Source organism: Nematolebias whitei, chromosome 6 (assembly GCF_014905685.2).
Source record: "Nematolebias whitei isolate Nwh7 chromosome 6, NemWhi1, whole genome shotgun sequence".
NCBI lineage: Eukaryota > Metazoa > Chordata > Actinopteri > Cyprinodontiformes > Rivulidae > Nematolebias > Nematolebias whitei.
This window is the reverse complement of record NC_056503.1, coordinates 27220424-27233923: the sequence shown is the minus strand read 5'-3', so window position 1 is coordinate 27233923 and position 13500 is coordinate 27220424. Positions and strand designations below refer to the sequence as shown.

The following is a 13500-nucleotide window of genomic DNA, read 5'->3' as shown; positions in this document are numbered from 1 at the left end:
AACGTTTCGTCTCTCATCCGAGAGACTTCCTCAGTCTGAGGTGCTGTTTTCAGCTCAGTCTCTTAAATAGCACCTTCTCAGAGTGGATCAACCAGTTTGCTGCTGACAACCAAAACCAGCTGATCACATGCTCAAGAAGGACCATCCTTTTGGCCAGTGGCTGTTTAGTTTCCCCGATGTAAGACTGATCACAGCCCTCCTGACACTGAACAGCATACACAACATTACTCTGTTTGTGCCGGGGGACTGGATCTTTGGGATGAACCAGTCTTTGCCTTAATGTATTTTGGGGTTTAAAAGCCACTGGGACGTTATGTTTAGAAAATAAACGTCTCAGTTTCTCGGATACCCCCTCAACATATGGAATGACCACTGGTCTGGGTCTGGGTTCCTCTTTTTCACCTGATGGCTGACTGGAGACCTGTTTGGGTTTCTTCTCTGCTTTCAGGAAGGCCCAGTTAGGCCCAGCACAGAAGATCAACATCATCAGGCCAGGATTCTGCGGTCTACACTCATCTCCAGGTCAGCGGTCACTCTTTCAAGGATGAAGATGTTCACATCCTGGACAGAGAGGAACGATGGTTTGAGAGAGGAGTAAAGGAGGCCATCTTTGTGAAAAGAAATCGTCCATCATTAAACATGGGTGGAGGCCTCCGGGTTCAACTGTCCCCCTCTTACAATGCTGTGATTGCTAGTATCACTCAGCCCTCTGTGAACAGTAAACAGCCATCAGTGTGCTAATGACCCATTGTTATGCTGATGGTCCTTCTTGAGCATGTGATCAGCTGGTTTTGGTTGTCAGCAGCAAACTGGTTGATCCACTCTGTGAAGGTGCTATTTAAGAGACTGAGCTGAAAACAGCACCTCAGACTGAGGGAGTCTCTTGGATGAGAGACGAAATGTTTGTAGATTTTTTTGCTTTGGTTTTTTTTTTTTTTTTTTTTTTTTTAACGTCCAGAGGACCAGATTGAACTTTTTTGGATTTTTCTACCTGGATTATTGAGCATGCATCAGGATATTAACAAAGAGTGATGACAACAGTGGACAAGTTCAACAACAAAGTCATACACATTTAAATATCTCTCTCTCTCTCTTTTTTTTTTTTTTTTTACAAATCAAAACAAAATAACAACCAAAATGACAATCAAGAGACAATCAAAATCACTAACAAAAGAAACAAAAACAAAAAAAAACCCAACAGCTGCATTATAAGGTGATTTTGAAAACAAAAAAAACTAAAAACAGGAACACGTCTGCATTGGTTTTTGCCATGAACATAGCAGATGTTTGAAGCCACTAAGGGTGCATTCACACCAGCCCTGTTTAGTCCGCTTTAATCGAACTCTAGCTCGTTTTCCTAGAAAGTCCGGTTCGTTTAGGGAGGTGTGAACGCACCATCGAACTCTGTCACGGAACAAAAAGGCGAACTCTGGCCCGGGCTAAAACCTAGGTCTCGGTCCGGTAGAAACGAACTCCAGCGCGGTTCGAGTACAGTGTGAATGCAAACAGACCGGACCCCGCTCCGCAGGGTAAACAAACACGCATTGCTCTGACCTTATATGGAGCCGTCAGCTGCCTTGTGTGGAAAACAATATTCTCCATGGTCTTCTGTCTCATCTTCTGCTCATGCTAAGTCCATTTTTGAAAAATGACAAAATATAACTCCTAAAACTGCTAAAACTTGATGCCACTTCATTTTTATTTTTATTTACAGAAGAAGAAGAAGACGTGTCTTCAGAGGTTTTTGTGTCGTTTCTTTCAGTAGTTTTTGGTGCAGCGCCCCCTCAGGTGAGCGGGGGAATAGGTTGGTTCAACAGGTTGACTCGACTGCACAGTGCAGTGTGAATGCAAACGCACCAGCTCAAATGTAAACAAAAGGTCATGAATATTGGTCCCGAACCGAGTCTACCGGACTATCTGGTGTGAAAACAACCTTAGAGAGGTCAAGGTCGAGAACATCAGATCTTTTTGCAAGATATTCCAGGAAACAGGCGCGAAGTAGGAGAAGGCCCTTTTGTTTAGTTCAGTCCTCACTGAGGGAACACTGCAGGTAATAATGTCCTGAGAGCACACGCTGTAGCTGCACTCACACAGAGACATGTAGGAGGAGATGTATGAAGGCAGCAGACCAAGAAGTGATTTAAAGATGAAAATGTACTAGAGAGAGAGTTTGTGTGAAGTTAATGATGACCAGTTAACCAGTGAATACAGGGTGCAATGATGGGTACGGTAGTTACAACCAGTTATGAATCTTAATGCACTATGATAGACAGCATCCAACATCTGCAGAGTTCTTGTAGGAGTGTTCATATAGATAATGTCACTGTAGTCAATGGAGGGAAGGAAAGTCACAGTTGCAAGGCGTTTTCTAGCATTCAGAGTAAGACAGGACCTATTTCTGTAAAAAAAAACAGTTTAACTTTCACTTTATCTTGGTATCCTTATCCTTATATATCTTGTTTTTTTGATGAATAAGGCTGAGGAGAGATGGACTGGGAAGCTCAGTCCTCACCTCCTTCTACAGGTGTGCAGTGGAGAGCATCCTGTGCTCCAACATCAACGTGTGACATGGAGGCTGCACAGCTGCAGAAAGAAAAGCTTTGCAGAGAGTGGTGAAGGCTGCACAGAAGACTGTTGGAGTCAGTCTCCCCACCATCACAGACATCTACACCTCCAGATACAGGAAGAGGGCCACCTGCATCATGAAGGACCCCACTCACCCAGCACACACACTTTTTGCCCCACTCCTCTCAGGCAGGATGTTGCAGAGCATTGAGTGTAGAACCACTAGACTGAGGAACAGCTTCTACCCTGAGGCTGTTAGATTCATGAATCTCTAACCATAGAAGTCACTGTTTTACATTATTAGTGTTTAGTGTATATCTTAGATCTTTTACCGGACCGTTTGGCATTTGTTTTGTGTGTATCAGTTTATTTCTTAGATTCTTATTTACTGTTTATTTTCACACTTTATATTTTTGCTATTGTTGGGTGTAACTGGGACTTGTGTACATAATTTTGTTCCACCTCATGCACCACATGCGATGTGAATGACAATAAACTTAACTTGAACTTGAACTGTACAAAAAGTAATTTTGTTGTACTTCACCTGTGCAAGGATAATAAAAGCATTCTGATTCTGAACTTGAATAAAGGGCTTATACCATAATAGATCTCGCTCTCTGATTGTCATCCATTTGCTGTGATCTCAGGAAACACTTGATAAGTGGTAGGTGTATTGTAACTACAGAGAACAAATAGTTTATGATTCGAGGCCGAGTTTGATCTTTGTCCTGCTGTATCCCGGTGACCAGAAATTTTCAATACATGTGATTGCCAGTTACTGCTGGTCTTCTCATCCTGGAGAACACTGCTGAGCACTCGCAATTGGCAGAAAAAAGAGGCAGGGGCGGGTGAGACGACAATGGGAGGTTTTCACGAAGCAGCCGAGGATGGAAGAGGAGAGGAGAGCGAGAGGGCAAGGATTGAGATTTATTTGTCGCTGCTACAGAGGCGAAACTAAAAGCTCAGATTGAGCGCTTCTATAGGAATTTACGCAGTTGAGCAACTCAAACACAAACGATGCAGAGGAGACACTCGGCGAGTACCATGAGGCGACCCCAGGACAATGCACACCTTCTCAAACGAGCTCAGGTAGTGCTTTGATTTTTACCTTGGATGCTTGCTGAAGCGTGTGTGTGAACGGGAAGAGTGTGTGAGATGTTTAATCAGTAATGATGAGACAGTTTAAATAGGACAACTTGAAGCCGTGTCTAAAATAAGCTTGTAGTTTTTAGGTCAATTGTGTTTGTGAGAAACTGGTGACGACACTCTTAAAGACTCAGTGCCACTACGTCTCCTTAGGGAGCGGCTCTTCTGTTTGTTCAGAGCTTTGTCCAATCAAAGTGTTAACTGGGCCTGAAATGTGTGTGTGTGTGTGATCTCAACACACGAGTTTGCATCCTCTAGTCTTTGACTTAAATGTGAATAAGTAATAAGATACTAATCAAGTAAATTTGTGTGGTGTTAATAGCAACTTTTCCCACGGAGAACTGATTGTTGACCAGCTGAAAGCAAAATATTCTCAATATTCTGGTGCCCCCTCTCTCCATCGCTTGGTTTTAAATCAGTAAATAAGCATGAGCTCTACTCTCCAGAGCACAAACTTTGGCATGCTTTGTTGGCTGCTTGAAAAATAGTTCTTATAGTTGCAAAAGCTTTTTACACAAACAACAACGCTGTCCTTTGCAGTTACGTTTACAGTAGTTGGACTGTAGATTGAACATCTCCTGTTGTCTTTACTTTTTTCTTTATCTCTTTCTCTGCTCTCACCAACTGCCTTTATGCCTGATCTGCCTGCATGTGTCTCAGGAGAGGCCTGGAGGTTGATGTGGGGGGGATGAGGGGAGGGTTAGCAGATAAGGAAAACCAAGACGACATTAAGATGAGAAAAGGAAAAGGTGGGGGATCATCATCCCATCATCTTTTTATAAAGCATGAGTCATCGGTGAAAAATGCTGTTGGTATCATTATAGCTTTAACATGTGACTGGATGTAGAGATTGTTTTTAAAATGTATATATGAGGGTGGGGGGTATTACATTTTTACTTATGTTGGAACTTTCTTACTGGAGTTTAACAAGCTGCTTTAGAATGATCATATAGTTGTGATTTAAACTATGACCATTGTGAAAGTTGTTTCATGGTCAAGTAATATTTCCCACAGTGAACTGATTGTTGACCAGCTGAAAGAAAAAGATTCTCAGTATTCTGGTGCCCCCTCTCTCCATTGATTGGTGTTAAATCAATGAATAAACATGAGCTCTATTCTCCAGAGTACAAACATGAAACATATTTCAAACATGAAATATATTTCAAACATGAAGTATTTCATGAATCTTCAACGAACCACTAAAATGAGGAACAGCTTCTACCCTGAAGCTGTTTCACTGTAATGACACTTTAATTGTAGATTTGACACTTTGTTCATGCTGCTGATTTCTTGCCTTTAAGAGGGTATATTCATACCCATCTGCTCACTACAGACTCATGTTCAGGCTGCTGTTTAATACACTGTATTATATTATATGATTAATGTTTAGTGTATATCTTAGATACTTGTATACTGTTTCTTTTTTATACTTTAATTTTTTGCTATCTTTGGGTGTAACTGGGACCTTGAGTACATAATTTTGTTCCACCTCGTGTACCACATGTGATGGAATGACAATAAAGATCCTTAAAGCTTGGAGGTGTCTTTAGTTAAGTGTTACGGTTATGTCAAATGTGCAATACAGAAACACTACTCTGGATTTAATTTTCCCTAACTGTTGTACTTTTTTTCTTTGTTTGAAAAAATAACTATCTCCATTCAAATGAAAAGCATAAATAAAAAACAAACAAACAAACAAAAATCAATAAAATACATTTTTCACACTACTAAGTGGCAATATTGTAGAGATTATTGACTGTTTCAGGCCCAGGCATATTATTTGAATTTTTTTAATTTGTACATTTGAATCGAATCAGTCAATCAATTTCAAATAAAATTCTTGGTGTTGACACTTGTTGATTTACATAGTTTTTTTTCTTTGTTGCTGAATGTATGAATATTTCTGTTTCTAATACATTTAACTGTTCCCAAAATAAAGCAGGCAGGACTTAAAGCCCCACGTTTCTTTTGCCGAGATTCCATCCTTCCACCCACCCATCCATCCATCCATCCATCCATCCATCCATCCATCCATCCATCCATTAACTTTACCCACTTCTTCTTTTTCGGGTCACGGGGTCGCCAGTGCCCATATCCAGCAGTCACTGTGTGAGAGGCAGGGGACACCCTGGACAGGTCTCCAGTCCATCACAGGGACACAGAGACAAACAACCATTCACTCTCTCACTCACACCTAGGGACAATTTAGAGTCACCAATGAGACTTAACATGCATGTTTTGGTCTGTGGGAGGAAACCGGAGTACCTGGAGAAAACCCACACATGCACGGAGAGAACATGCAAACCACCCAGAAAGGCCCCCGGACCGGGATTTGAACCAGGGTAACCTGCTCGCTGAGAGGCAGCAGCTCTATCAACTGATCCACCGTGCTACCCTTGCCAAGACTTTGGTCCCAAAAATACAACATGGCAGCTCCCGTAAAACAAGGATTTCTGGTTTCAGTTATCAACAGTAGAAGGCGGGACATGATGTCTGTTATCTTTTAGGCTCATTGATGAGTTTTTGTTTGAAGTTCCAAGGTGTTGACTGGGAACAGGCAGCTGGTCAGTGTCTTCAGTAAGACTGACCTCCTTTTAGCAGCAGCCCTTTTAATTTATTTTTTTAGAGCACTTCATGATTTTGTTTAGTCTTTTTTTTTTTTTTTTTTTTTGGGGGGGGGGGGGTTTAAATAAAACATTTTTAAATAATTCCCTACATTTTTATTTAATTTAGTAAGATTTTTTAGCCAGCTCATGACACACAGAAGTACCAAAAAAAAAAAAAAAAAAAAAAAACCATTCTGAGCTTGAGAAGAGATTCCTCCAAATTAACCAAAGCTTGATTTTTTTTTAAATTTCTGTTCCCCTTTTCCTGTTACTAGTTCACTTTTCCTGCAGATGACTGGAGTTTAATGGTAACAGAGTCAGGCCAAGCCAAATGTGACAAAACTGTTGAAAACATGTCATGGTTATTATTAACACAGGTGAAGAACACAAAGTTCAAGTTCATGGTTCTTTATTGCCATTCACATCACATGTACATGAGGTGGAACGAGTTTATGTACTCAGGGTCCCAGTTACACCCAAAAATAGCAAAAATATAAAGTATAAAAAAACAGTATACAAGGCTCTAAGATATACACTAAGATACATGCTAAACAATAAACTAAAAGATCCAAGATATACGGTATACAATAATAATGTAAAATAATATGGTATATGAAACATCAGCCTGAACATGAGTCTGTAGTGAGCAGATGGGTATGACTACAGCAGCTTAAAGGCAAGAGATCAACAGCATGGATAATCAGCAGCACAGATTAGTCACATATCACCAATTAAAGTGGCATTACTGTAATTATTCTAGTTGGGGATTTATGAGTCTAACAGCCCCAGGATATAAGCTGTTCCTCAGTCTAGTGGTTCTACACTTAATGCTCCACAATCTCCTGCCTGAGAGGAGTGGGGCAAGCATGTGTGTGCTGGGTGAGTGGGGTCCTTCATGATGCCAAGCAAATAAGAAACCAAATAAAACCAAATAAGGGCATGTGTGACAAAAGATATGTTGTTATTGTTTAACTTAAATGTGTTTGTCAAGTACACACAGACACACACACACACAAAACACAAGTTAAGAAAATCTTTTTGTATCAGAAATAATGTTTTTAATGTGGGAAAAAAGGCACGAATATGGCAACAAATACTTGTTTTCCAAAATGTGTTTAAGTGTAGATAGGGGCTTTTTGACTAGTATAATAATCTAGCTGTTTGAGACACAACTGAATCATTTGTAAGAGGCCTTTTTGAATAAACTGAGATTTAAATTTGCACATCATTTGCAAGATTGTCACAATTTATTTGCAGCTGCAACACACATGTTGTGATTCAGTGTGAATCCAAGAACAAATGTGTGCACCTTCACATAAATTAGCATCTTCAACTAGTTTCCAGCAGTTGCAGCCCAGTCCTAAAACCATACTCAACAATAAACTGATCACTGTTTAACTTTGATTTTGTTGCTGTGCCTTGACAACACTTTAAAAAATTTGAAAACTTGAAAAAAAAAGAAAAAAAAGCAAAATCAATCGCTACTTCACAATTCCTTTTTCACGGACTTGCTCTATCGCGGTTTTTCATTGTAAGATTGGACATGACACACATCTGGCTAATTGATGGATGAGCCGTACAATCGGCATGGAATTGTTATTTAAAATAAATTATTTTAAAATATCTATCTTCTGTTACACATTTGTGCAGCCCACATTGCAGGATAAACTTCCTCCTGCAGCTGATCAGCTGAGCTCCATGCAAAGCGAAGAAGTGGGTGTGGCCGAGAGCACTTGCAGGTGGCAGAGAGCAGTGAGGCAGAGAGCTGAAATTATTCTGTGCTCTTTTAGAGCGTTTAGAGTTTAGAAACATTGTTTAGAATATTGCAAGAGTGTGGGAAGGATGTAAATGCCTTTATATACATACATATATATATATATATATATATATATGCATATATATTTGTGGTTTTTCACTTATCACGGGGCTTCAGGGTACGGATCCCCCCGCAATTAACAGTGGACTACAGTAATGCCACTTTACTTGATGATATGTGACTTATCTGTGCTGCTGATTATTCATGCTGCTGATTTATTGCCTTTAAGCTGCTGTATTCATACCCATCTTCTCACTACATGACTCATGTTCATGCTGCTGTTTAATATACAATATTATTTTACATTATTAGTGTTTACTGTATATCTTAGATCTTTGTACGTACTGTTTAGCATTCATTTAGCTTATATCTTAGATCCTTGTATACTGCTTCTTTTTAAATACTTTATATTTTTGCTATTTTTGGGTGTAACTGGAACCTTGAGTAGACAATTTCGTTCCACGTCATGTACCACATGTGATGCGAATGACAATAAAGAACCTTGAACCTTGACAAATAATCTAAATCAGCTTCTCGATTTTGGATCCACATACATCTTGTATTGTTTATCTGTAAACATCAGAGGCCAGAGTTTGATTTTGTCTTCTGTTAAAGTGCATTTGTTGAGGGATTATGACCCATCCTTCTGTTTGAAGCATGCACTGTATTACTCTGATAGCCTGGCAGACTCATCCCAGGAGGCAGCTCTGGAACATTCATGCTTGTGCGTGTATGAACACACACACATTTGCTTCTGCCCATTGTTGATGTACTCATTGACCATCTCTTCCCCTGCTGAATCCAGTGGGTCTTAATGCTGGGAGGGATCAATAACCTTCTCCCTCTCCCTGCATCTCTGCTGTGACTCTACCAGAGCAGCACCCAGTCAGTTTTGTGTTGTACTGAAAAAAAGAGACACACCCGCTGAATATTGGCTTTTAAACTTTAAACCCAAATGTCAAAATAGTGGGTATTATATCTGAGCAAAGTCAGAGTGTTGTCATAAAACAGCTGTAACACCCAGCTGGATGGGCAGGTGACTGTAGACGCACAAATTCACGCTCCTTCTATCACTTTCTCTCTGATATTAGTTGAACACAGTCCATTACTGCCAGGTGATAGGTGAATGTCACAAATGCAGGATGTCATAAAGCTCTGGAGTGGTCTAATGGATTTTGTTCAGGTTGAGGTGACACACGCACACCTCGTGGGTGCACACACATAAAGACAGGTGCTCTTCCAGTAAACATTTATTTTATTGAATCACCGCCCTGAGCTTTGAAGTGTCTGTTTAAACCTTTTTAAGTGTATTTTTTTTACTTAAAGCTATAAACTCTTCACAAAGGCTGAATGGACTTAAAGATGACTCGTGAAATTATAGATGTTTGAGGAGAACTTTGGAGCGCACACAGGCCAAGTGGCAAAAGCAGAGGTTGTTGCCAGCCGATGAGCCTCGTAGCCTCGGGGGGGTGGGCAGATGGGAGGCTTATGGATCATGTGAGCTCATTTGCTTCTAGTGCTGGCACAGAAGGACAGAGATGCAGGAAGAGAGTAGCCTGGAAAACACGTTTTGATCTATCTGTTGTTTTCTGTTCCGTCTTAGACCTGATGAATAAATTAATATCTTATATGTACTGAGTGTTGATAATCACCCACTGTTGAGAGACTTATAATGTTTCTGCTTGTGTGCATGTTTGTTTTTTTGTCATAATGGTAAAATATCTCATAAACCACTTTCCATTTTTATTGAAACTTGCAGAAAGTAGTGGTTAGTTTCACATCTAAATCTGATCAACTTTTGAAGTTAAGACTGCTAAATCTGACCAATCTTAGCCAACGCAGAATTAGCAATAACGCAGCCATTTTTTACAGACATTGAGGTAATATTTGGTAACTTCGTAGCTGAGAATCATTCCCAACACATAATCTAAGCACAAACTGATTGTCCAAGATTCTGTGCATCAGATTGTACGTTTAATTTAAAGTTTGACCAAAATGATTTTAGTGCTGTCTTTCCCAACATAAGACGATCTTTGATTAAATCTATCTATATTAACCTAAACAGACACTTTCAAGTGCTGTCACTGACAACGTTGTTGTCAGTTATGCTTTCTTCACTATGTTGTTGGTACAGAAAACAACAGGATGATAACAAACTGCAGATTTATGGTTTAATAGGCATTAACTGTATTAATTAAAAAGCTGACTTGTCAACCAATATAATCAGGAGTCAAATATAAATCAGCTATTAAATTTAGATGTGTATTGTTTTAAATATGATTTGAAGAAAATAAAAATCATTGTACTATCCTAATTTTCTAAAGCCATGTTGCATAACCTGTCTCCCTTCATAAAGCTGAGCCAGTGTGCGCTTGACTCATCCTGTTTGTGAACAGCTCAGTAACTTGCTGTTTTTTTTACAAGATACATTTGGAATTGTAAAATTGTTACTTTCCTTTGAAGATAGTCACCTGCAAATATAGGTGTTGTGTTACAAAAACAAAATACCTAAAGAAAAATCCCTTAATGAAATACTTTGGATTTTTTTATGTTGTCTTGTGTTGTCAATAATCAGTATCTCGTAGGCAGTTCAAATTGCTCAGAGTGTTATAAGTTTTAAGTAGCAGACAGAGACAAGCTATATAACTAGTTCGACCAGGACCAGTTTGAAAACATTGTTTTGCCATTTCAAAACAAGCTGTTAAAGGATACAGCATATTATAAACCCGTGGTCACGTTTTCATTAAATTGTTGGGTCAATTCATAGAATGTTGCCAGTAATGTTTCAGGTGAAATTAATGTTTTACAACAGAACATATTAGGCAAAACATGGCAGAGAAACTATTAGAGGCAAATATAAATCAGTATGAAAACCAATAAAATAATCTTTGCACGATCCAATATCAAATTATTTTTATACTGTATTACTATCAGACAAAAGGGCTGGTGGAGACACCAACTCCCTGCAACCCTGCACAGAAAAGAGAGTAAAGAAAATAGATGGATGGAAAGATGGCTGGATGAATGGATGTATGGATGTGTGGATAGATGGATGATGGATGGATTAATGGATGGATACATGCATGGACAGATGGATGATGGATGCATGCATGTATGGATAGATGGATGATGGATGGATGGATGGATGGATGGATGGATGGATGGATGGATGGATGGATGGATGGATGGGTGCATGGATGACAGATGCATAGATGGATGGATGCTTAGATGGATGAATGTATGTACAGTATGTATGTATGGATTGTATGGATGAATAGATGAATGAATGCATGCATGGATGTATATATGGATGGATGGATGAATGAATGAATGGATGGATGGGTGAATGGATGGATGATGCATAGAAGGATAAATGAATGGATAGATGGATGGATGCATTGATGGATAGATGTATGTATGTATGTATGTATGTATGGATGGATGTATGGATGTATGTATGGATGGATGGATGGATGGATAATCTATCCATCCATCCCACATCTTCATATAGTGCTAACGAAAAACAACAGACAATATGTTTGTTTTCTATTCTTTTTACACTCCACATTAATTCATTTCTAAAACAAACAAAACAACTATGGTTAACTTTTGCACTCACAAGTCTGAATGAGTAACAGCTAAGTTTATACAGAAGGCACTGTGGTTGCAGTGAATTAAAGGGATAGTCTGGACATTTTTGAATTGATGTTCTCTGACATATTAATTAATAGTTAGTACTTTATCAGTCATGATATCAGTGATAGAGCATGGAGAAAAAGGTAAAAGTCTTTGTACAGGTTAGACCAGTAGCTTTCCAAATAAGGGCATAGTTTTTTTTTCATGCTTGTAAATCAGCTTTTTCTCAAAAATGGCACACCTGTGTGAAAATACTCTGCTAAAAGGAAAAAAAAAACATTGTTCCCCACTGACTCATAAAGTTTTATCTGTCCATCATCTTTGTTTTACAGCAGAACAGAGGGACAAATAATACTTAATCCACTCAGTGTCTCATGTGTCTTCGTTTCTTCTTGTCTTCCAGCTGTCGGGCACCAGTGTGGTGGTGGACATCGCGGCGATGGGAGAGGCCCACGGTTTGATCTCGGACCTGCTGGCAGACCCCTCCCTGCCCCCCAACACCTGCAGCTCTCTGAATGCTGTCAGCAATCTCCTCAGCACCCAGATCAACCTGCAGCCGCTGCATCGCCCCCGCATCCCCACGGACACGCACACCTTCTCTGACTCAGAGGACGGGCCAGAAAAAACGGCGCGATTGGCCATTCCAAAGGTTAATGTTTGTTTCCATTTAAAACGCTGATAACTTCAATGTCTTTTGTTAATGTGATACTATGAGAAAAATGCAATCATGAGTTTTGTAAATGTTTTAATATTGAACTCAGCCTCTTCTTCTGAAAAGAATACTTTTAATAAAATGACAAACACGGTTCATATAAGTTCCTGAGCTACATAAAGAAAAATCATTAGTAAAGTTGGTTCTTGGTGCAGTTTGCAGCATGTTATAAATGGCTTCTATTGCGAGGCTTTAGAAAAGCAAGGAAGCATTTTGTATAAATGGATTAAAACAAAGTTAGTGGAGACATATCAATGAAAAACCCCTCCCCTCCTTGAATAATTAACACCCAATGTATCACTTCTCCCTGATCTGCAGTTCTGTTTGAGTGTCTCAGATTGTTTTGAGGTGAACCGAGTGTGAGGTTCAGGCTTGGGAGGCGACTCAAGTGCAGACTCAGACACAGCTGCGACGTAACAAATACATTTATTAATTAAAAGACTCTTCAGAGCTTTCTTCTTGCCTGGCAAGTACTCACAAGGAATGGAGAACACAAAGAAGACAGAAGAACGCCACAAGGACAATACTTCACAAACAATTATTGGACGAGGAGCAAGGGACAGAACACAAATATATACAGATGCAACTAATCAGGGCAACAGGGAACACCAGGGAGAAGGAAGGAGCCATACACAGGTGAAGGAAATTACAATGAAAGTAATGAAGTGAAGAACCAGAAAACCAACAAGTGAGAAAAATAACCAGGGAAACCTCACACTGACACTGAGGAGTTCTTGAGAAGTATCTACAATTCCTACATGTGTCCAGTTTCATGACTTTTTTGTCTGTCTAAACAGATCTCACTTGTAAATGAGTCTTCTTGGCTCAATGTGATTTATCTGTCTAAATAAAGGTCGAAAGAATGAATTAATCTGAAATACTGCTGGAATATAACTTGTTAAACATGTCAAAAGTGACATTTATTCAGCATAAATATAAATGACTGTCTTGTGCAAAACAGACGTAAATACAGTAGTCCCTCATTTATCGCAAGGGATCTGTACCTAGTATAAATAAAA

At 39.4% G+C, this 13500-nt stretch overlaps 1 protein-coding gene across 1 annotated transcript in view; it reads left to right on the top strand.

Annotated features, from left to right (window-relative positions):
• The window catches only part of pde3a (phosphodiesterase 3A, cGMP-inhibited), a 103286-nt gene that overhangs the window by 51004 nt on the left and 38782 nt on the right, over nt 1–13500 (top strand). The window contains exon 2 of the mRNA XM_037677782.1: nt 12173–12418. Within this exon, the coding sequence (XP_037533710.1) occupies nt 12173–12418 (246 nt within the window). The remainder of the gene's footprint in view (nt 1–12172; nt 12419–13500) is intronic.